Here is a 24,968-nt window from a genome sequence, read left to right as displayed (position 1 = left end):
TCATTCCTCCGATTGTTATTTTTCCCAAGAAAAATGTTAGAAAGATAGACTGTAGTGTTTAAATTCCTATAAACTATTGAGGGCAAATATGTTATATTTATATTCAGTTTTATGTAAAATACATGTATAAATTATATAAAATTTTATTTATTACAAATTATAATTAAGAAGCAATGAAACAAAGAAATAGTAGAGATGTAGAATTATATTTCAAATTATAGCAATTTTAGTGATAAACCATTCATATACTTGTCAAGATTTTATCTTTAACAAAATATTTTAATTAGTTATAAGGGAACATTAAATATCACACCATCAAAGATATATGAAAATCATATTTAGTAAGACAGTTGGCTTCCTAGAACTCTTATAGAGCAAGTTATTTTGAACCAAAATATATGTTTTTAAACTTAAAAAATAATTACTGGAATTGGTTTTCAAATTGTATTCCATGCATGCTAATTTACCAAAGAGTAATAATAAATAACTTGACATTTTCTGCACTGGGAGATTTTAAGCTCCTTGAGAGCAGGAACAGTGCCGTATAACTCCACAATGCAGTAGAAAATCAGTAAATGCTGGGTGATGATGTTGCAGATGATTCATTGTGTATATTATGGCCAAACATTGTTGTACTATGCTGTAATATACAGTGATAGGATAGAGGTACTGTGATATTAGCAGGCAAGCTTATTCATAAACTGAAAGGGCCCCAAGTATCTGAGCTTTCTGTATCCTCCTTGATAGATTTCCGCTCCCTTTCTTGGCCTCAGACTAGCACATCTCTTGTCTACTTCCAGTTTACTGTAAACAGGGCGTGGAATTCAGGTAACCAAACTTCAATTGTGTGAGAAGTAAAAGTTACTAGGCTCTGAGTCACATCCTAAGGGTACTGTTTTGAATAAAATGAATGGGCTTCTACAGTTTGTTTCTCACAGCCTTTCCAATATTTATTAATTGAATTGTTTCTTTGTTTTACATAGCTATGTGGTTTTGAAAATATGAGGATTTCTGTATTGTTAGTCTTGGCAACACCAAAAGACAAAAGTATTTTAAAAACCTGGAATCATATTCTAAAAAAACACAATGCATGTGAAATTAGATTCATCTATGTCCTTGCAACATTTTAATTAAAAAATAAAGCAAATATATAGGACTATTTAAATCAGAATACTCATATAAGCTTGACAAAGTATTTTCTTTTCTTTGAGATTATCTGTTTTGGAGGACAACTTATAATAACCCACCAACTTTGGTGAAAAAGAAACCAGAGGAAATATTTTAAAGGCTTGGTGTTAAACCAATGGTTATTATATACATATATATATGTGTGTGTGTGTGTGTGTGTGTGTGTGTGTGTGTGTGTATGCATATATGTATGTATATATACATACATATGCACACATACATATTATACTATGTAATACTATATGTACTATATTACTATATATTGTCTTATCTTATCTTATCTTATCTTGATCTCTTAGTCCCAAAGAACCTAGCACTGGACTTTCAGGTATGACCGAGGAGAAGCAGAGCATCCTTAGTCAGGGATGTTGCAGATAGAATGGCATTTTGGGAGAAGAGAGTAGATTGTATGGCCTATAAAATCTGTAATACCTTCAGTAAACAAGAACATAAAGCATACTATTTGTTTTCTTATTGTTTATTTTGAAAAAATCAAAGACACAGAAAAACTTAAACACACTGGGACAGTGTATGTCTGTTTTTCCATGACCTAGATATAGCATATTTAACCCAATGCTAGTGTGCTATATGCTTTTTTTTCCCCTGAACTGCTTCAAAGTAATTAGCAACACTGAAGAAAATTAGCAATCCCTTCTTAATTTTGCCTCATACCCAGTTTATATTCAAATTTCTCCAGTTGACTCCCAAAGCAGCATTTATTTTTTTCTAGAACAAGGACACAAATTGAGTTCACAAATAAATATTGCGTTCTTTCTCAAATTGAAATTAACCCTCATGCTAAAAAACATCTTGCAAATGAAACCATATATAGGGAGATGGATGGAAAAAAAAAAACAGAAACGTTGGGGAGGGTTTCATTTATAGGAGACATGCACGTGTTCCCTATAGGCTTGATTTCCATGGTTGTTAAAAGTGGATATTAATAATATCTACCTTAAATAGTATTTAATTAGCATAATTTTTCAAAAGTGGTTAGCAACATGACTGGCACATGGGAAGCATAAATAATGTTAATTGTCATTATTATTATTACCTATAGAACATAATTAAGTAAGCTTGATAAGTAAGCTGTTTTGAGCCACTCTTGAAGCCTATAAGGTTTTATAAAATAAGATAGTTTACACCTAAGGGATCTATGAGTGTAACTCATGAGGTTGCAAGAGTGTTATCTTTGACAGATGAGGAAACTTAGAGACTTTTAAAGCTAATATATTTGTAAATTTGATTTAAAGGAATGTGCATAAAAATGTAAAAATGTATATCAGTCTTTAAAGCAAAGTTCAATTCCAACCCCTAAATATCATTTTAAAATATTATGGAAAACTTTTGTTAATGAATTCTCAGGAATATGTTTGAAATCACAATTTAGTATGCTTAAAATATCAATGCATAATACTTTTTTATGAATTTTTTCTCTAGATTTTAATTAAGTTGAATTTCTGCCAGCAGCAGTTCAGATTTTCTAAACTCCAGCAAAATGTCATACTATTTATATTTCTTATATATTAAAATGCACCCATTTCCCAAATGCCTCTGGGCTTATTAGCAAAAAAAAAAAAAAAAAAAAAAGACAAAAACAAAACCAAAAAAAAACCAAAAAACAAAAACAAAAATAAAAAAACATGTGCATAAATGCTACTATTAAATTTGATAAACTCTGGAGATGAGAATAAGAAAAATAAAAAAAATATTTACCCATTATGCAAAAATCATGCACATGTGTTAAAAGTTTGCAGAACATTCGAATTTAATTTTCAAGTTCTAGCTACCCATTCACATGAGAAATATTTAATTGATTAGGAATTCCTAGTATTTATAAAATAAAAAAATAGTAATTGTGGCTTACATGTTAATAATATACTATTTCTGTGTTCCATTCAGGTTTATAGATAGGAAAGTAAAAGAGTTATATGATTTACTTAAGAACTAAATTTCCATGAAAAAGTTATACTTAAGTAAAGCAGAACAATTTTGTGGGAAGAGAGAACCACTAACAGCAACACATGGATTTAAAAAACAAATCTGATATTAACCAGTTGGCTAATATTTTCCAAGTCATTTCTCTTTCCTGGGACTCAGTTTCCTTATCTGCTAAATAAGCAATTTGGATTTTGGAACTTCTGAGAATAAGAGAATTATAATGACCCTATGTTTCTATATGGTTTGTTGGTCATGGCATATATTTACTCAATATAATTTACTTGGTTCCTGCCTAAGCTTTGTAAGGTAGCTAGATTAATATATAAACTGTCCTTCACCACAATGTTGGAGACATTTTGGAGGCCAGGTGAAGGCATTTATATACATCAATCATAGTACCACTCACTAAGTCCTTAATATATTCCAGGCATCGTTATTTACAGATATAATTCGAATTGTCAGAAAACCCTGGGGCACTTGGGTGGCTCAGTCAGTTAAGCATCTGACTTCGGCTCAGGGCACGATCTCGCAGTTCACATGTTCAAGCCTCCCCCCCAACCCCGCATTGGGCTCAGAACCTGGAGCCAACTTTGGATTCTGTGTCTCCCTCTCTCTCTGCCACTCCCCTGCTCATGCTCTGTCTCCTTCTCTCTCTCAAAAATAAATAATAAAAGCATTTTTAAGAAAAATTTAAAAAATAGAAAACCCCTAATAAATTTATCATAATTTTAACATGTGATAAAATTGGGGTTGAGGATGCTTAAGGTACTTGCTACAAAGCTGGCACTTGGCAGAGTTGGAACTTGGATAGAGGTCTGTATGACAACATTTTTGCATTTTTCCTATTGTACCATGTTTTTCTTTTCTTTTGGTCTTTTAAACAGATAAAGTCATGAAAGTGTTTATAATAAATAATGTAAGCATATTAACATATTAGGTAGGAGTAATGAGCATAATGAAATAAAAAGCAGATGAAAAGAAGGTTAAGAACTATTGTGCTGTTAATACAGTCTTAGAGGAATACTGAGGACCCGAGTTTGAAAGTGGACAGGAAAATGTATGGGAGAGATTGATTTCTACCTTGTAGAGATAGAAGCTTGAAAAGTGTGTAAATGTAGATGACAATTAAAATGAAAGATTAATACTATAAAATTTTGATCCTACAAGCCTATTCTTTATCTCTCTCCTATTTCTATTAGCAACTATAAACATTTATATACATGCATATATATGTCCTACTTTCAGGAAACTTACATTCTGGGGGAAGGAGAATAATAAAACACACATAAACATACATGTATGCATGTATATGAGAAGGAGAGAGAGACTACTATTATTCTGAAAGGTGTTTCTGCTTTCAAAGTCCTTTTCTCAAGTAAGATAGGATATACATATTCATGAATAATTAGACTATAAGACAGACTAATATGAATCATTTTGAGGGGAGAAATGATAACATGTTCTGAAATTTAAAAAATAGTAATTATGGGGTATCTGGGTAGCTCAGTCAGTTGAGTGTTCAATTTTTTAATAATTTTTTTAATGCTTATTTATTTTTGAGACAGAGAGAGGCAGAGCATAAGCAGGGGAGGGGCAGAGAGAGACACACACAGAATCCAAAGCAGGCTCCAGGCTCTGAGCTGTCAGCAAAGAGTCTGACGTGGGACTCGAACCCACAAATGATGAGATCATGACCTGAGCCAAAGTTGGACACTTAACCGACTGAGCCACCAAGCACCCCGAGTGTTCAATTCTTGATTTTGGCTCAGGTGATGATCCCAGGGTCTGCATCAGGTTCTGTGCTAGTCATGGAGCCTGTTTGAGATTCTATATGAATTTTCTACTTTAAATAAATTCAAGGGTGGTATTTGAGGAATTAATATTCTTTATTCAGTAAGGAGTCATGGAAGCTCCTGTCTTTAGTTGAAGATTTGCACAATGCTATTAAAATCAGAAAGATTATACAAAGTGATAACAAGACAAAAGGATTGAAAAAGAAAGAGAAAATTGACCTGAACTTGTATAGTAGTACTGGGAATTCAGACAAAGAGACAGATGTGATTAAAGTATTAGAGATTAAATGGATCAGCTTTCTGCCTAACAGAAGGGGATACATAAGGAAAGGAAAGAAGTTTTTTTTGTCTTTTTTTTTTTTTTAATGTTTATTTATTTTTGAGAGAGAGTGAGCAGGGGAGGGGAAGAGAGAAAAAGGGACCGAGAATCCAAAGCAGGCTCTGTGCTGACAGCAGTGAGCCAGATGCGGGTGCTCAAACTCACCAACCCTGAGATCATGACCTGAGCCAAAGTCGGTGCTTAACTGACTTCTGACTTCCCAGGTGCCCCAGAGAAAAAGTTTTTAAAAGAGATTCAAGGAGCGCTTGGGTGGGTCAGTCAGTTAAGCATCTGACTTTGGCTCTGGTCATGATCTCACGGTTCATGGGATCGAACCCATGTCAGGCTCTGTGCTGACACCTTAGAGCCTGGAGCCTGCTTCAGATTCTGTGTCTCCCTCTCTCTCTCCCCCTCCCCCACTCATGATCTGTCTCTGTCTTTCTCTCTCAAAAATAAATATAAATAAAAAAAAGTAAAAATAAATTTAAAAATGAATAAATAAAAGAGATTCAAACTGGGTGGCAGGCAGTACTTCTGAGAAATACAAAACTCAAGAGGATAAAGGATTTGGCAAATGTTGGCAAACTATAGCCAGCAGTCAAATCTGGCCCACCAACAATTTTTGTACAGCCCATGAGCTAGGAATGTTTTTTACATTTTTAAGTGGTTGAATAAAATTAGAATAGATGTAATCAGAATAATATTTTAGGCACATAAAAATGATATGAAATTGAAGTTTCAATGTCCATATAAATTTTTTTGGAACACAGCCACACTCACTTGTTTGCACAGTGTCCTTGGCTACTCTTGCATTACAACAGCAGCAGAACTAAGTATTATGGTAGAGCAGTATGGTGTGGCCTGCAAAGCATAAAGTATTTACTATTTTCCCCTTTACAGAAAAAATTTTACTACCCCCTGCTTTAGAGATAATTTTATAAAATACGTTGTATATCATATATATACTTGAAAATGCCTAAAATGGTAATGGAAGATTACAACTTTTATTGAAAAAGGAAGGTAACACTAGAAATAGAATTCTGAGGATCATTGTGTAGAGTGAACTGAGTCTGTTATTGTAAGTTAACAGCTGGAATTAAAAAAATAAAGAAAATAAAAAGTGCTTCCTACACATTTATGCATTTGATCTCTAAGGCATGCTGTGAGGCAAATATCATTGTCTCTAGTTTATAGACGAGGAAACAGATTCTAGAAAATATGTGACTACACTTTGGAGAATAATTGCATTCAAAAGTAGAAGGTGGTAGAGAAACACCATTGAGTATGAATATTTTGATATATCATGGGCAATATTGCTCATGTTAGTTGGCATAGTAATAGGCCAAAAACTCGAGGCTAGAGTCTCTAGGTTTGCATACTGGTTCTACTACTTGCTAACACTACAGTCTTGAGTTAATAACTTAACCTTTTGGACACTCAATTTCATAATCCATTAAAGTTAGGGTAATAATATATTTACCTCATAGGGCTAATATGAAGAGTGAAGTTTAATATATGTAAGATGCCTAGGGAGTGTCTGGAATATGTAAGTGTTAGCTTTTTTTGCTTTTAGCAAGAGATTTCAAAAATCAGTTAACACACAATAAAATCTCATTCAGATGGAAGTGACTCAAAAAATGTTTGATAGCTATTCATATCACAGTTCTAGTCTATATATCTGGGCAGGAGTGGAGACATAGTGCCAGCCAGCAATAGCATCAGATTCCATTTACCTGATTTGTTTCAATCTTTATTTCTTTGCTTATTCTGCACACATTTATCCAAAAAGGAATTTTTGCTCAGAATTCCAAAATATCAAGTATTCTCTTAAATTCTGTTTTGAAATTTTCATAGTGATTCAAATTGATTAATAGCACATAATAAATCATCCACAGAAGCACTAAAAATCTTCAGTAGAGGTGTCAGTCAGTAATTTAATGCTTTTCTGATGTTGTGGTTCCTCCTGTGGGAGAGTCAGAATTCACTAGGCCTTTCAATTTTATAAACTATTGCCCAACTTTTGGCCCTTATCTTGTTGGAAGTAAACATCTGGTGATTATAATTCAGCATGTGAGTTGAGATGTTATTAAGGAAATCGAGTGCAACCGATGAGATTCCAGTCCGTGACAGGGTCAGCCTTGGTGTTATCCAATAATCAACTCTGTTCCCTGCATGGCAGGTGGGTAGCAGTTGCAATTACTGTCATTTTGTGTCTGGAGAAACTTAGACAAGAGGGTTAAATGACTTACTAAAGGCCATATTGGAAATCAGTGGCATTCCAAGGAATAGAACTTAGAATACGCTTACCCAGATCCCCTCTTGAATAGTTTGAACATTTTTATGAGGATAGTGAGTAATTTTTCATGATATGCTAGTGCATACTTCAAAATTATTTATTACATACAGATTCATGGATTTATTATCTCTGAGACAAAGACCATAAGAAGAGGTCCCATTTGAATCTACCTACATCTATTATTATTTGAAAGTTTAAACACTTCTTTTTATGAAAATGGAGAGAATGATAATGATCAGTAGTCAAGACGGAGAAAATTTATTTCAATTTTTGAGCTAGTTTAATGGGTTAGTATCTTATAATTTACTTAATGAGCTTTCATACTATTGATTTCAGACATAAGTGAGCTGTATCTTCACTTACGTTCCTTGCTGTATGCCAGCAGTAGTAAGGGTTGCTTTTATTTTAATAAGCCACATTTCCTGAGAAAAGAAACTACAAACTGTATTCAGAGTATAGCTCATCAGTTAAAAGCCTATTCCTATGAGTGTCAGGGTGGTTCAGTCGATTTAGCATCTGACTTCAGCTCAGGTCATGATCTCATGGTTCACGAGTTTGAGCCTCACATTGTGCTCTCTGCTGTCAGCACAGAGCCCTCTTCAGATCCTCTGTCCCCCTCTCTTTCTGCCTCTCCCTGCTCATTCTCTGTCTCTTTCTCTCTCTCTCAAAAATAAATAAACATTAAAATAAATTAAAAAGCCTATTCCTCTGCATTTAATTTAATTCTTCAAATAAAATAGTGCAAGTATGCAAATTTTAAGTGCTAGATATGTTAATATATTTTGATAATTTTCTTGTTGAATAGGAGATAGCCATCATTTATTGAGCATTCAATTTGTGTCAAACATTATGCTAAGGAATTTAGAGGAAGCTTCAAATTGGAAAGCCTCATTGTTTATTTTCATGACTAGGTTAGAACTGAAGAATGGATAATTAACGCTGAGATTTCAGAGACACCAAGTTATTTTAGACCCTGGGTTAGCCTGATACTAAATAGATAATAAATGCTAGATACTTGATATTGGTTCTTTGATTATTATTATTTTGCTGGATTTTCCATTGAACATTCTTATAACTCCTTCATTCATGTAATTTAAGCATTTTTGCTTTTATACACTATTGATTCAATAAAGTGTATTTCAACTATTTTGAGCCTAGTGTTCAGAATATTTTGATGCTTTTTGAGATGATTTCTTCTTACTTCCACATGTATAGGGGAAATCTGGAAATATATAGGTATTATAAATATCACATATTCTTTGATAATAATCTAATAAGTAAAATTTACTTAAATGATTTATCCTTTTTTAACTACCCTCTCTGAGACTCATGTACTCATTTTATTAGAATGTATATGGAAATTTTTTTGAGAGTATGATTGCCCAGACTGTCGTGTGAGATTTTATGGCCTTGATACTATTGAATCACTTTTACTTCATGATTCTTTTTTTATTTGACAGATGGTTATGGGTCCCAGATGCTAAGGCTGTGAATGTGGTGGTTTAGGGGTATAGATGGTATTCTACCCATCCCACATTTCAAATTGCAAGTGAAAATACACATTGCATATTGTACAAAATTTGACATATTCAAAGAATAGTACTATGCCAACACATCAACCCTACTTTTCATAGAACACCTCAAAACTCAGGATGCTAATTAGTGAGGGCTGCCTTAATAAACCCTGCCCATAACATTTTTACTCTTCCCTCAAAGTAGTTTTTATATACATGCATATTTGAATGTGTACATGATGACAAAATACACATATACATCCTTATAATTTTAAATATGTGTTTATCTAATACATATGATTTATATATGTATACTATTATTGTTTTCCAGTATATATTCAATGTTTGCATAAGGATCTATCTGAATGTATATACATACAAGGATAAATAGACATAATGTCAATAGACATTTCAAGATAATTTTGTTATACTTCCACCTTTTGAAGCATACTATTGGTACAATTAGATAAAATATATGTCTGGGGCACCTGAATGGCTCAGTCTGTTGAGCATCTGACTCTTGATCTTGGCTCAAGTCATAATCTCATGGTTCATCAGATTGAGCCCTTCATCAGTCTGTGTGCTGACAGCATGGAGCCTGCTTGGTATTTTCTCTTCCTCTCTCTCTGCCTTTCCCTTGCTTATGCTCTCTCTCTCTCTCTCTCTCACTCTCAAGATAAATAAATAAACTTTAAATAAATAAAGTATATGCTTTTCTAATATACGAGATGTATTATATTAAGTCCGAATTAATTTAATGTTGTATTGCATCAGAAATTTGAGAAATCTCGGGGTGCCTGGGTGGCTTAGTCAGTTAAGCGTCTGACTTTGGCTCAGGTCATGATCTCAGGGTTCATGAGTTGGAGCCCTGCACTGGGATCTGTCCTCACAGCTCAGAGCCTGGAGCCTGGTTCAGATTCTGTGCCTCCCTCTCTCTGCCCCTCCCTGCTCATGCTCTGTATCTCAAAAATAAAGAAGCATTAAAATTTAAAAAAAAAGAAATTTGAGAAATCTCACATTTATATTAAGGAGTAGATTTAAATATGTCAGACACCAAATTATACATTGTTATTCTCAGTTCTAGAGCAAACATTCATAATTTAAGAAATTTTTCATATGAAAAATTATGCCTGGAAAGTTTTGATTATATCACTTAAAAAAAAACACATCTCTGTTTTTGAATGAATGAGTTTAAGAATATCCTATAATGACCACTTCTGCCTAAAATGCTCTTTGATATAATGGAATGCTTATAAATATAATTATCATGTGTTTTAGGCTAAGATGACTCAGTTGCCTGAGTCAGAAAAGGAAAAGATTGCTGAGCAAGTTGCTGATTTCAAGAAAGTAAAGAGTAAACTGGATGCTGAGATTGAAATATGGGATGATACAAGCAATGATATCATTGTTCTGGCTAAGAAGATGTGTATGATTATGATGGAGATGACAGACTTCACAAGGTAATTATGTAGAAAATGATGCACAACATTTACAATGGGTTAGAAACATTTGTCAAAGTAGTGAAACCTAAGTTTCTCTGAGTGGCAGGTGCTTAAAACCAAGTGGTAGAAGAAACACAAATACTATAGTATTACAAAGTTGTAGGTGGGTAGGTCTAGAAGTTTTGGTAAGTAAATATGGAAAAGTTAGTTTCTCATAAACTGCCAAAAAGTGAGTTTAGAAACCTAAAGAGATTTCTAATATCTCCTCCCCTTAGGAATCTTCTCTATGTATCATATTAGCATATTATTTTACAAAGAAATTGGGAAATCAAATTATGATCTCGGTTGGAGCTCTCTGAATGTTTGCTTTCCATAGCTTCATGATTTTAGTTGTAGTGATATATGTGTCATCAAGATTTGTGATATCTTTTGCTACCGAGACATCAAACAAATATATTTTAAATCACAGTGACTTAATAATATACATGAAAGAATCATACATTGTGTGTAAATTCCAGAAGCAATAAAATGTTTATTATAGCTTGAAAATATTATTTTATAGAACTATCCAAAAAGCAGTAAAATAAATAGTTCTTGCCCTACCAGTTACTTAAATATACAAAACTACAATTAAGCTAATTTAGTGTTGGTGTATTATAAAAGTCACAGAAAGAATACTCTGAAACAGACCTGTTATACTCACTTATGTCACCATACATTATGCACAAAAATAAATTTTGGATAGAGTAATAAATGTAAAATTAAAATCATAACAAGTGGAAAAATGTACACAATTCTTTTATATTAAGATTGAGAAAGGTTTTCCAAGCATTGGAGAAAAAGGAAGAACTTATAGAAAATAATTATTTAATTGAACCACATTAAAAATTCTGTAGATCAGTAAAATGTCCCAAATAATATTGAAATATAAATGGATAATTGGGTAAATATTTCTAATAAAAAAACAAAAATATTATGTCATTTATATATAAATAATACTTAAGACATTATACAGAATAAAGACCCAAATATCCTAGAAAATGAAAACAAGACATGAACAGGTAATTCAGTTTCTCCACATAAAAGATATGACTCATAAATATGTGAATTATATTTAACCTAAAATAATTTAAAATAAGGTAAATTTTAAATTTATCAAATTGGACAAAACTTTTAAAATAGGTTTATTACAAGGAGGATATGGTGATGATATCATATGTTGGTATAAGCCTTATAGTAATTTGGCAAAATGTGTAAATTAAAAACTTTTGTAAACTTTGACATTATCTGTATCTATATCATCTATATCTATATCTATATCTATTTCTGTACATTACATACACAGTTTCATAAAGAATGCCTTTTATTTATTTATTTTGGTTACATAGGTAAAGGAAATGAAATAACTATCTTGAGGAAATTTCTGCATTCCCATGTTTATTGCAGCATAATTCACAATAGCCAAGATATGGAAACAATGTTGGTGTCCCTCAAAAGATGAATTAATAAAGAAAATGTGGTATCTATGTTGATAGCTGGGTAGATAGATAGGAAGATAGACAGATAGATTTATATATGATGGAATATTTTTCGGCCATAAGAAAGACTAATACCGGATGGTATCACTTATATGTGGAATCTTAGAAAAAAATCAAACTCATAGAAACAAATGAATGGTGGGCAGTGAGGGGTAGAGGAAATGGGGAGATGTTAGTCAAAGAGCACACACTTTCAGTTGTAAGATGAATAAACTTTAGGAGTATCTAATATACAGTATGGTGACTATTGTTAATAATATTGTATTATATACTTGAAATTGGCTGAGAGTAGATCTCATGCACACACAGAAAAGATAACTATGTGAATGATGGATGTATATATTTTCATATGCATATATATGTATATGAAAGATATATATATATATATATACACTCTAATTATTTACACTACAGAATGAAATCACTTCTCATTGCCCTATTTATCACACTGAGATTAAACATTGCTTTAGTTTATATTTCTGTCCATAATGTGCTGTTTTCCATATAAATCTATGGACACTTTAAACCATGTCTAAACTCTAATTCAACTTTTTACAGGAAATGTTTCCTTCATGTATGTTTCCTACATAGGTTAATTATATCAGTGATATAATAATTAAAATGCTATTTATTAACCTTATTTTCAGAACCAGCCTATAACATAAGTATGGGGGATTTAATTATTGAGAATAATATAAATATTACCTATCTTAACAAAAAAGAAGATGTAGTAGAGAGAAGTTGCAGTATGAATAAGACATGGAGAGAGCACTAAAAGGCAGAAGAGTGAAAGTGGGTATCTTTTCATCATATATAGATGGAAGCAAAGATATAACTAACACATAAAATAAAAAACTGTTATGAATAAAATGATATTATCAAGGATTGTAAATATAAACAATGAAGGTATATAAATTCATCAAACTAAGGAAAGGAGGGGGAGAAAAAAAGACGAAGTCTTATAAGTGACCTAAATTCTCGTTTTTAGGAAAAGTCAATAAATTATATCTTAGAGAAGAAAGTATACTGTTTAGAGGTAGGGAGATCATCACAAGAAATGAAGTCACACAAGGTTAAAAGTACCTGCTTTCCCTTTGTAGAGGTAAGGATTGCTTTTCATAAATTGTTACTATTTAGTTGGTTTCATCTTGCTTCTCTCTCTCTCTCTCTCTCTCTCTTTATGTAGATAGATAGATAGATATCCATCCATCAATTCACATAGTTATCTTTTCTGCGTGTGCATGAGGATGCTTAAGACCCACTCTCAGCCAAAACACAGCAGCAATTGCACACAGATACATACACAAGATATTTCCTGAAGCTCCAGGCCCTGGATAGTGTATAACCTCTTCTTAATAAAGTCATTACTCTCAGGATCAGGAAACATACCAAGTTTTCCTGCCACTCAGAAAAAGACAGAGACCTAGACAAATGCCAAGACAGAGGAATTCATCCCAAAAGAAAGAGCAAGAAAAGGTCATGGCCAGGGATCTAATGGAAACAGATATAAGCAATATACCAGATCTAGAATTTAAAATAAGATTAATAAGGATACTAGTTGCACTTTAGAAAAGCATGGAAGACACCAGGGAGTTCCTTACTGCAGAGATAAAGGACTTAACTAGTCAGGCCAAAATAAAAAATGCTATAACCAAGATGTGAAACTGATTGAATGTAATGAGACAAGAATGGAAAAGGCAGAGGAACAAACAAGTGATATAAAAAATAAAATTATGGAAAATGATGAAGCTTAAAACTAGAGGGGAGGAAAAGTATTGGACATGAATGTAGACTTAGAGACCTCAGCAACTCCATTAAGCATAGTATTATTCATACCATAGGAATTCCAGAAGAAGAGAGGGAAAGGGGGCATAAGGTTTATTTGAGCAAATTATAGCTGAAAACTTCACTATTCTGGGGAAGGAAACAGACATCTAAATCCAGAGGTGCAGAGAACTCCCATCAAAATTTAAAAAAGCAAGCCAACACCAACACATATCATAGTAAAATTTGCAAAATACAGATATAAGTAAGCAGCAAGGGAAAAGAACTTCCTAACTAACAAGGGAAGACAAATCAGGTTAGAGCAGACCTTTCCATAGAAACTTGGCAGGGGAGAAGGGAGTGGCATGATATATTCAATGTGCTGGATAGGAAAAATGTTCACCCAAGAAAACTCTATCCAGCAAGTCTGTCATTCAGAATAGAAGGAGAAATAGAGTTTCCCAGCCAAACAAAAACTAAAGAAGTTTGTGACCTTTAAACCAGCTGTGCAATAAATATTAAAGGGGACTATTTAGTGAGAGAGAATGACCAAAAGCAACAAAGACTAGAAACGAGCAGAGAAAATCTCCATAAACACTGTCTTTACAGGTAATACAACAGCACTAAATTCATATCTATCAATAATCACTCTGAATGTAAACTGACTAAATGCTCCAATCAGGAGACATAGGGGAGCACCTGGGTGGCTCAGTTGGTTAAGTGTCAGACTTCAGCTCAGGTCATGATCTCACAGTTTGTGAGTTTGAGACCCGTGTCAAACTCCGTGCTGAAAGCCTGGAGCCTTGGGTCTGCTTCGGGTTCTGTGTGTCTGTTTCTCTCAAAAATAAATAGACATTAAAAAAGAGAGAGAGACATAGGGTATTGGAATGGATACAACACAAGATTCATCTATATGCTGCCTTTAAGAGATTCATTTGAGGGGCACCTGGGTGGCGCAGTCGATTAAGCGTCCGACTTCAGCCAGGTCACGATCTCGCGGTCCGTGAGTTCGAGCCCCGCGTCAGGCTCTGGGCTGATGGCTCAGAGCCTGGAGCCTGTTTCCGATTCTGTGTCTCCCTCTCTCTCTGCCCCTCCCCCGTTCATGCTCTGTCTCTCTCTGTCCCCCCAAAAAAATAAATAAACGTTGAAAAAAAAATTTTAATAAAGAGATTCATTTGAGACCTAAAGTCACCTGCAGATTGAAAGTGATGGGATGGAGAATGATTTATCATGCTAATGGACATCAAAAGAAAGCTGGAGTAGCCATACTTATATCAGAAAAACTGAATTTTATACCAATGGCTGTAACAAGAGATGAAGAAGTTCACTATATCATAATGAAGGGGTCTGTCCAACAAGAAGATCTAACAATTGTAAATATTTATACTCCCAACTTGACAGAACCTAAATACATAAAAATGTAATAAAAAACATAAAGAAACTCATTGATCATAGTACAATAATAGGTACTTTAACGCCCCACTTACAGCAATGGACAGATCATCTCAGCATAAAATCAACAAGGAAACAATGGCTTTGAATGACACACTGGACCGGGTGGTTTCAACACATATATTAGAACATTTAATCCTAACCCATCACAATACACATTCTTTTGGAGTGCACATGGGACATTCTCCAGGATAGACCACATATAAGGTCAAAAATCAGTCTTGGACAAATACAAAATGATTAAGGTCATAACACACATATTTTCTGACCACAACACTATGAAATTTGAAATCAACCACAAGAAAAAATTGGGAAAGACCACAAGCATATGGAGGTTAAAGAACATACAACTAAATAATGAATGGGCTAACCAGAAAATTAAAGAAGTAAAAAAAAAAAATACATGGAAAAGTGACAATGAATTCAAAACAGTTCAAAACTTTTGGGATGCAGTAAAAGCTGTCATAATAGGGAACTATAAAGCAATATAGGTCTATCTCAAGAAGCAAGAAAAAAATCTCAAAATACAACCTAACCTTACACCTAAAGGAGCTCGAAAAAGAACAAGATGTGAAGGCTAAAGCCAGTAGAAGAAGGGAAATTATAATAAAGTTTAGAGAAGAAATGAATGATATAGGGAAAAAAAAAGTTGAACAGAGTAATGAAACCAGGAACTGGTTCTTTGAAAGAATTGATAAAATTGATAACCCCCAGCCCAACTTATAAAAAGGAAAATAAAAAGGACCCAAATATATAAAACCTCAAATGAGAGAGGGGAGATCACAACCAACACCACAGAAATACAAACAACTATAAGAATATTATGAAAACTAAACATCAACAAATTGGGCAATCTGGAAGAAATGGATAAATTCCTAGAAATATCTAAACTATCAAAATGAAACAGGAAGCAATAGAACATTTGAACAAACTGATAACCAGCAAAGAATTGAATCAGTTATCAAAAATCTCCCAACAAACAGAAGTCCACGGCCAGATGCCTTCCTGGGGGAATTCTACCAAACTTTTTAAGAAGAATTAATACCTATTCTTTTTTTTTTAAGTTTATTTATTTTGAGAGAAAGAGAAAGAGGGCAAGCAGTGGAGGGGCAGAGAGAGAGGGAGAGAGAATTCTTAGCAGGCTCTGCATGTCAGCACAGAGCTGCACATGGGGTTCAAATCAAGAATTGTGAGATCATGACCTGATCTGAAATGAAGAGTCAGATACTTAACCAACTGTGCCACCCAGTCACTCCCGTACCTATTCTTTTGAAACTGTTCCAAAAAATATAAATGAAAGGAAAACTTCAAACTCGTTCTATGAGGCCCGCATTACCTTGATTCCAAAACCAAAGACTCCACTAAAAATAAGAATTACAGGCCAGTATCCCTGATGATCATGGATGCAAAAATTCTCAACAAAATAATAGCAAACAAATCCAACAGTACATTAAAAGAGTCTTTCACCAAGATCAAGTATGATTTATTCCTGGGTTGCAAGGATGGTTCAATATTTGCAAATAAATCAACAGGATACACCACATTAATAAAAGAAAGGATAAGAACCATATGATCTTATCAATAGAGGAAGAAAAGCATTTGATAAAATATAGCATCCATTCTAGATAAAAACTCTCAACAAAGTAAGGACAGTGGGAACATACCTCTACATCATAAAGACCATATATGAAATACCTACAACTAATATAATGCTTGATGGAGAAAAAAAAGAGAGTTTTTCCTTTATGGTCAGGAACAAGACAGGGATATCACTCTCACCGTTGTTATTTAACATAGTACTGGAAGTCCTAACCTCAGCAATCAAGCAAAAACAAGAAAAAAAATCGAAAGGAATCCAAATTGTCAAGGAAGAAGTCAAACATTCACTATTTGTGGACAACATTGTATTCCATGTAGAAAACTTGAACGACTCCACCAAAAAATTGCTAGAACTCATTCAAAAATTCAGTAATGTTGTAGAATACAAAATCAATGTAGAGAAATCTGTTGCATTTCTATACTCCAATAATGAAGCAGCAGCAAGAGAAATCAAGGAATTGATCCCATTTGCAATTGCACCAAAAACCATTAGATACCTAGGAATAAACCTAACCAAAGAGATAAAATATCTGTACTCTGAAAACCAGAGGAACACTTATGAAAGAAGATGAAGATGACACAAAGAAATGGAAAAAAATTTCATGCTGATGGATTAGAAGAACAAATATTATTAAAATGTTTATACTGCCCAAAGTAATCTACACATTTGATATGATCTCTATCAAAATACCACCAACAATTTTCATAGAGACAGAACAAACAATCCTAAAATTTGTATGGAACAACAAAAGACCCTGCATAGCTAAAGCAATCTTGACAAAGATAAACAAAGCTAAAGGCATTACAATGCCAGATTTCAATCTATATTACAAAGCTGTATTCATCAAAACAGTGGGGTACTGGCACAGAAACAGACACATAGATCAATGGAACAGAATAGGAAACCCAGAAGTGGACCCCCAACTATATAGTCAACTAATCTTCAGCAAAGGAGGAAAAAATAACCAATGGAAAAAATTCTTTTCAACGAATGGTGTTGGAAAAACTGGGATGCACCATGCAAAAGAATGAAACTGGACCACTTTCCTATACCATACACAAAAATAAATTTTAAAAATTACTGAAAGACCTAAATTTTAGACAGGGGACTATGAAAATCCTAGAGGAGAACACAGGCAGCAACATCTCTGACTTGGGTCAGAGCAACTTTTTATTCTACATATCCCCTGAGGCAAAGGAAACAAACGCAAAAATGAACTACTGGGACATCACCAAGATGAAAAGCTTCTACATAGTGAAGGAAAACAGTCAACAAAACTAAAAGGCAACTGAAGGAATGGGAGAAGATATTTGCAAATGACATATCTGATAAAAGGTAAGTATCCAAAATCTATGAAGAAGGTATCAAACTCAACATCTAAAACACAAATAATCCAGGGGCGCCTGGGTGGCGCAGTCGGTTAAGCGTCCGACTTCAGCCAGCTCACGATCTCGCGGTCCGGGAGTTCGAGCCCCGCGTCGGGCTCTGGGCTGATGGCTCAGAGCCTGGAGCCTGTTTCTGATTCTGTGTCTCCCTCTCTCTGTCCCTCCCCCGTTCATGCTCTGTCTCTCTCTGTCCCCAAAATAAAATAAAATGTTGAAAAAAAAAATTAAAACACAAATAATCCAGTTAAGAAATGGATGGGGGCACCTGGGTGGCTGTTGGTTAAGCCTCTGACGGTTGATTTTGACTCAGGTCATGATCTCATGGTTTGTGAGATTAAGTCCTACGTTGGCTTCTGCACTGACAGGCAGAAAGCCTGCTTGGAATTCTTTCTCTGCCCCTGCCTGCTCATGTGCATGTGCCATCTTTCTCTCAGAATAAATAAATAGACTTAAAACACAAAGAAATAGGCAGAAGATAGGAATAGACATTTTTCCATTGGAGATATGCAGATAGCCAACAGACACACGGAAGATGCTTAACATCACTCATCATCAGAGAAATACAAATCAAAAACATGATGACATACCATCTCACACCTGTGGGAATGACTAAAATTAACAATGCAGGAAACAACAGACTTTGGGGAGGATGCAGAGAAAGGGGAACACTCTTACACTGTTGGTGGGAATGGAAACTGCTGCAGCCACTCTGGAAAACAGCATGAAGTTTCCTTAGAAAGTTAAAAATAGAACTACCCTACAACCCAGCAATTTCACTACAGGTATATACCCAAAGGAGACAAGTATACTGATTCTAATGGGCACATGCGTCCTAATATTTATAGCAGCATTATCAACAATAGCCAAATTATGGAAAGAACTGAAATGCATGTTGACTGATGAGTAGATAAACAAGATGTGGTATATATGTACAACAGAATATTACTCAAACACAAAAAAGAATAAAATCTTGCCATTTGCAAAGATATGGATACAGTTAGAGTATATTACACAAAGTGAAATAAGTCAGAGAAAGACAAACCATATGGTTTCACTCATATGTGGAATTTAAGAAACAAAAGAGATGAAAATAGGGGAAAGGAAAAAAAGTGATGGAAGTGGGGAGGCTGGATGGCTCTGTCAGTTAAGTTTTGGACCTTTGATTTTGGCTTAGGTCTTGATCTCATGGTTTGTGAGATTGAGCCCTCTGTTGGGGGTCTGTGCTGAAAGCATGGCACCTACTTGGGATTCTCTCTCCCTCCCTCTCTGCCCTCCCCCACCTCAAAATACATAAACTGAAAGAAAAGAGACAGAGTCAAAACATAAGAAAGACTCTTAACAATTGAGAACAAACTAAGGGTTGTTGGAGGGGAGGTGGGCAGGGGATGGGCTAAATGAGTGATAGATATTAAGGAGGGTACTATTGTGATGAGCACTGGGTATTATATGTAAGTGATGAATCACTAAATTCTACTCCTGAAACTAATATAACACTATATGGTAAGTACTTAGACTTTAAATAAAAACTTGAAACATGGGGCGCCTGGGTGGCGCAGTCGGTTAAGCGTCCGACTTCAGCCAGGTCACGATCTCGCGGTCCGCGAGTTCGAGCCCCGGGTCGGGCTCTGGGCTGATGGCTCGGAGCCTGGAGCCTGTTTCCGATTCTGTGTCTCCCTCTCTCTCTGCCCCTCCCCCGTTCATGCTCTGTCTCTCTCTGTCCCAAAAATAAATAAACGTTGAAAAAAAAAAATTAAAAAAAAAAAAAAAGAAAAAAAAAAACTTGAAACATGAAAAAAAAAATAAATTAAATAACTGGCTGTGCTCAGGCTGGGAAAGAAAGGAAATGAGGCTGGGATGTAGAACAAAAAGTGGAAAGGTAAAGATATGTCACCAACCAAGTGGTGAGGATACAGACTTCAGGGCAGTTTTTCCTGCTCCTCATCTGTTTCACGCCCAAATGAATACGTGTTTTATTGTTACATACTTTGAATCAAGTTGGAAAAGAATGCTGAAATATGTTTTTGGAAAGGATGCTCAGTGATTTTAAGGGTTTTGTAATCTGTGGCTAGGGTGCTAGAAGAGGATTCACAACTCCACGGAGTGATAATTCATTGGAAAATAGACACATTTCTTGTTTCACGAAAGTTAAACAGCCCAACTTTCTCACAATCTATAGGTGTCACTATCGGATGCCAAAGGCATCCACAGAACAGGAATACTATGTGTTCAAATTGCGGGAAAAGGAAGAGTAGCAAAATTGAATGTTGGACCTTGATCATCTTTTGCCCTTGAACTCAATCTGGATTCAGTTTCATTTTAGTTCATATAAACTGTGATAAATCTCCAATTGTTTTAAAGTGGATAAAACCTTGCTTTTTACTCCGTTTCACTCCCAGTTCTGTTTTAAGAGGGTTTTTGTTTTTGTTTTTGTTTTTGTTTTTGTTTTTTTTTCCAGACACTGCAATGTTTTTCTGAGCCTTAAATTTAGCAGTTTTATAGATAGGCTATTCCTTAGTTCTACCCACATTACACTTCTTTCACTACAGTTGTTTTAGCTTGTTTATAATGGGACCCAGGAGAACAGGGGTCATAGTTGGCAGTGCAGTATTTATCAACAAGTAGTTGATGTTTGGGAGTACAGTACACTCTTTGTCCCACACATAGAATTTAAGTGGTTATATATTTATTTAAATAATAAAAAGAAAAAAATTATACATTATCTTTTCTAGAGCATCACTGAGTATTCTAATTTCTTTCAATTACTATTTTATTATCAATAAGAAGCAATTATTAAGCTTTGATGAATGCTTACTGTGTACACTATGAAAAATATATGTTTTCTCATTCATATCTTCAGCATACTTTGATTATTATATTTCCCATTTCATTATTAAAGAAACTGTGATTCATAGAGATCCTTTCAGTTGCTTAAGGATACACAAATGAAATTGAATTTGAATCAAAGTTGGTCGAACTTCAGAATCTGGGTATCTATTCATCGTATTGCAAGTCTTTATCCGTGGGTGAAACACAGAACGAGACCCAGTCCTTTCCCCAAGGGGAAAACAAAGAGACACATTGGAAATAATAACAATTATGTAATGCATTGTATTCGTTTAGCTGTAAACCATTAGGATTTCAGAAGAGGGGGGTTATCATTGGGGAATAGAGTAAGCAGAAAACAAAAGTATGAACAAGTGAAGTTTGTATTAGAATTTGGATGAAAGATGGGGATTAGATTGTGGAAGGAGATGATATAAGTGAGAAAATCCACAAAGGTGGAGGCTAGAGGATGGGAATGAGGCAGATCCATTTGGGGGGTCTCTAAGAAAACTATATAAATACAACATGAAGTTAAGATGGGTACGAAGACAGTGATAGATTACAAAAAGGCCTTAAAAATAGATAGGAGTTTTTGTTGTGGTATTTTTTTAAGAAGTAGGAAATGGGGAACTTTTTAAGAATTGTGATCATGGCGGTGGCATGATAGAAGGAAAAGAAATCTAAGAATTACATTCAGGAAGAACAACAGCACTTTTAGACGGTACTAGCAGAGACTCAACCCACGGGGGTCTAGCCACGGTTGGGAGAGCCATATAATTAGTCAGGCTTTGGAAATTCTGGTAGAGGCTAACAGAAACTTGGTCAAGTCCTAGAAAGTACTATACCAGGAGCTGGAAAAATTAGTTCCGTAAAACCTGAGGTAGCCACCTCTGAGCTTGGCATAAGCCCTTTGGCACACTAACCATTTAGTGCTTCTTCCAGCCTTAACTGCAGACGTGGAGATTTTATTCTGGTTGTTTGTGAACAGCTACCAATGGAGTGAAGCATCCCTGTCACTACTACTGTGATACATTCATTCCAGGGCAGAAAAGTCAGGCTTTAGTTTTTTAAACATGATTTTTCCTCGATGAAGGATCATCTGCATAGTTACACAATGTATGTTACATTATTATGCGGAGCCTATGGCGTTTTCTAAAACTCAGCATCCCTTTTCTTCAGAATCTGGTGCTTTTTAGAATCAGACTTAAGTACTTTAGACTTGCTAGAGGAAAATAAGCCTTTCCCCTTGTACTGATTAGTTTCCCAGGGAAGCATCTTCCAAATTCCTGCCTGGAAGGTAAGGGCTCTGGAAGCAGAGGTGCAGAGAGCGGAATGACTGATGGTCTTTCCATTTACTACTAAGTATTCACACATTCACTCAATATCCCTGTCATCAGTAACAGGTACTCTACCTTTTAAGTAAGTCTAAAGGCCTCCAATGAAAGATTTTATTTCTTTTCTGGAGAATAATCTTTAGACTTTTCTGGAGGTAAGGGAGAAGCCGATGTTCAATGGTGGGGAATAGTTGAGAGGACTGAACTACTTTTTTCAGCTCTCCTCTTCACCTCAAATTCCAGTCGTACGTGAATCTTTATGTTTAAATCAGTTTAGCCCTTCGTTTTCCCACTGCCAGTTTGGACTCTGGCTTTCTCAGGTTGACCAGATTATTTCCCACTTGGCATCTGCTTTCTAGCTTCCTAATAGTTCTTACTGTTGTCTCTTGTCCCATTATGTTCTTTCCATTCTAGAACATTTAGGTCTTTAAAAGAAAAAAATGCATCTGTAGTTTTAGTGGGATTTGGAAAAGGAGAAAAATTATATACATGTGACAGGCTGTCATCTTAAGCCAGAAGCCCCAGGAGGATTTATTAGGGTTGTGAAAGTTTTCTCTTTATGATATTTAGAGTTTAGATTATTTATTAATGTTTTCTTCATAAATTGTTCCCCTTTTTCCTTGTGTTACATCAGGTAAATTATGTCCAGGCAGTATCTGGACTGAACCTAAACAGTTCCCACATTTCATAGTTTATATAACACTTTAGAACATCTAATTCTTTTCCTCATCTGAACAGGAGACAAGCTCTAGGTAAAACTTTCTAGATATTTAATTGTATCTTGTATGATCACTTAGGATGTGGGGTTTTTTTTAATGTTTATTTTTTATTTTTGAGAGAAAGACAGACAGCATGAGTGGGGAGGGGCAGAGACACAGGGAGACAGAATCCAAAGTAGGCTCCAGGCTCTGAGCTGTCTGCACAGAGCTGGACATGGGGCTCAAAGTCATGAACTGCAAGATTATGACAGCAGAAGATGGACACTTGACCGACTAAGCCACCCAGGTGCCCCTCTTAGGATGTATTTTTTAATAGTTGCTGAAAAATTGTGAGGAAAAAGATTAAAAAAATAGCCCCTCCTTAAATGAGAAACAAAACCCATCATACTCATCTTTGTCAAATATGATTTCTAAGGGTATATCAGTTTTAATGTCAAAATTAATAAAGTTTAAAAAATTGAAAATACTTAGATAAACGTAATACTGCTTTAAGCATTATTATTTAAAAAAATTAATGTTTATTTTTGAGAGAGAGAGAGAGAGAGACAGAGTGTGAGTGGGGGAGGAGCAGTGAGAGAGGGAGACACAGAATCTGAAACAGGCTGCAGGCTCCTGTCAGCACAGAGACCTATGAGGGGCTCAAACCCATGAGCTGCAAGATCATGACCTGAGCCAAAGTTGAACACTCAACTGATTGAGCCACCCAGGAGCCACTCACTATTTTTTTTAAAACTATTTATTCAAAATATATACCAGGAGGTATACCTATCCTCATCACATTATATATATATTTTTTTTATTTTTTAAAAAAAAATTTTTTTTTTCAACGTTTATTTATTTTTGGGACAGAGAGAGACAGAGCATGAACGGGCGAGGGGCAGAGAGAGAGGGAGACACAGAATCGGAAACAGGCTCCAGGCTCTGAGCCATCAGCCCAGAGCCCGACGCGGGGCTCGAACTCACGGACCGCAAGATCATGACCTGGCTGAAGTCGGATGCTTAACCGACTGCGCCACCCAAGCGCCCCTCACACATTATATATTTTAAGATACAATGTGATGTCAGTTTTTATTTTTAAAAATGATGTATTATTTTGACAAAATCTGTAGGCTTTTGTAGAATTTCTTTTGGTTCATTTTCTAATGATATACTGAATACCAGGCATTTTCCTTGGTATTATTAAAGATATACCAATTCCTCTAGTGGAGTATTTTGAGCTAGGGCAGCATAAAATACAATGGACAAAGAGGCGAGGAGAATACAAAGATGGGCAGCAAAACAGAGAGGTGAAAGGAAAAGGCCTAATGGAATGATAACAGATAGAAGTAGACATGATGGCTGCAGAAATTTAGCTTGAGAGACTACATAATCTTGCCAGGAGTTGGGATCGAAATAGAGAAAGTAAAGGTTTGAAAGTTCTTCTCACTGAGGCTATTTATGCCCAAGCACATGAGAGATGATCATAGATGTTGAATGAAGATCTCTACTGAGCTGTTGACCACACAACAGAAAGATGAGAAGACCTTTCATTATCAGATTGTCTGCATTTTTAGTTGCATTCTAATGGCCCAATTATGTGTTTATGAGAATGATGTCCTAAAGAAAACTTTGGAGGAGAGAAAAGAATGCAGGAAATGTGTTTATTTACAGGTCAAATCATGTATGCTGATTTCCTATATCAAACTGAAGCTATTTTTTTCCTGATACTTCCTTCTGAAATTTTGAAGATTGCTTTTTATCAATAAGAAAAAAGAACTGCTTATAAACAGTAACATCACATTTTGATGATTTCTAAATTTAGATAACCTAGTTAATACATATCACTTTTCTGGTATTGGACCAGTCTTCCTGGGCCAAATT

At 34.9% G+C, this 24,968-nt stretch overlaps 1 protein-coding gene across 1 annotated transcript in view; it reads left to right on the top strand.

Moving 5' to 3' along the window:
* Positions 1-24,968, top strand: part of CTNNA3 (catenin alpha 3) — a 1,681,070-nt gene that overhangs the window by 1,529,109 nt on the left and 126,993 nt on the right. Inside the window, exon 14 of the mRNA XM_047071866.1 lies at positions 10,330-10,511. Coding sequence (XP_046927822.1) covers positions 10,330-10,511 — 182 coding nt within the window. The remainder of the gene's footprint in view (positions 1-10,329; positions 10,512-24,968) is intronic.

This window comes from Lynx rufus, unplaced genomic scaffold, assembly GCF_022079265.1.
Source record: "Lynx rufus isolate CCGP_SWC_20201006 ecotype Redwood Valley unplaced genomic scaffold, mLynRuf1.p SCAF_11, whole genome shotgun sequence".
Taxonomy (NCBI): domain Eukaryota; kingdom Metazoa; phylum Chordata; class Mammalia; order Carnivora; family Felidae; genus Lynx; species Lynx rufus.
The sequence above is the reverse complement of the archived record's forward strand: the minus strand, read 5'-3'. Positions and strand labels throughout refer to the sequence as shown.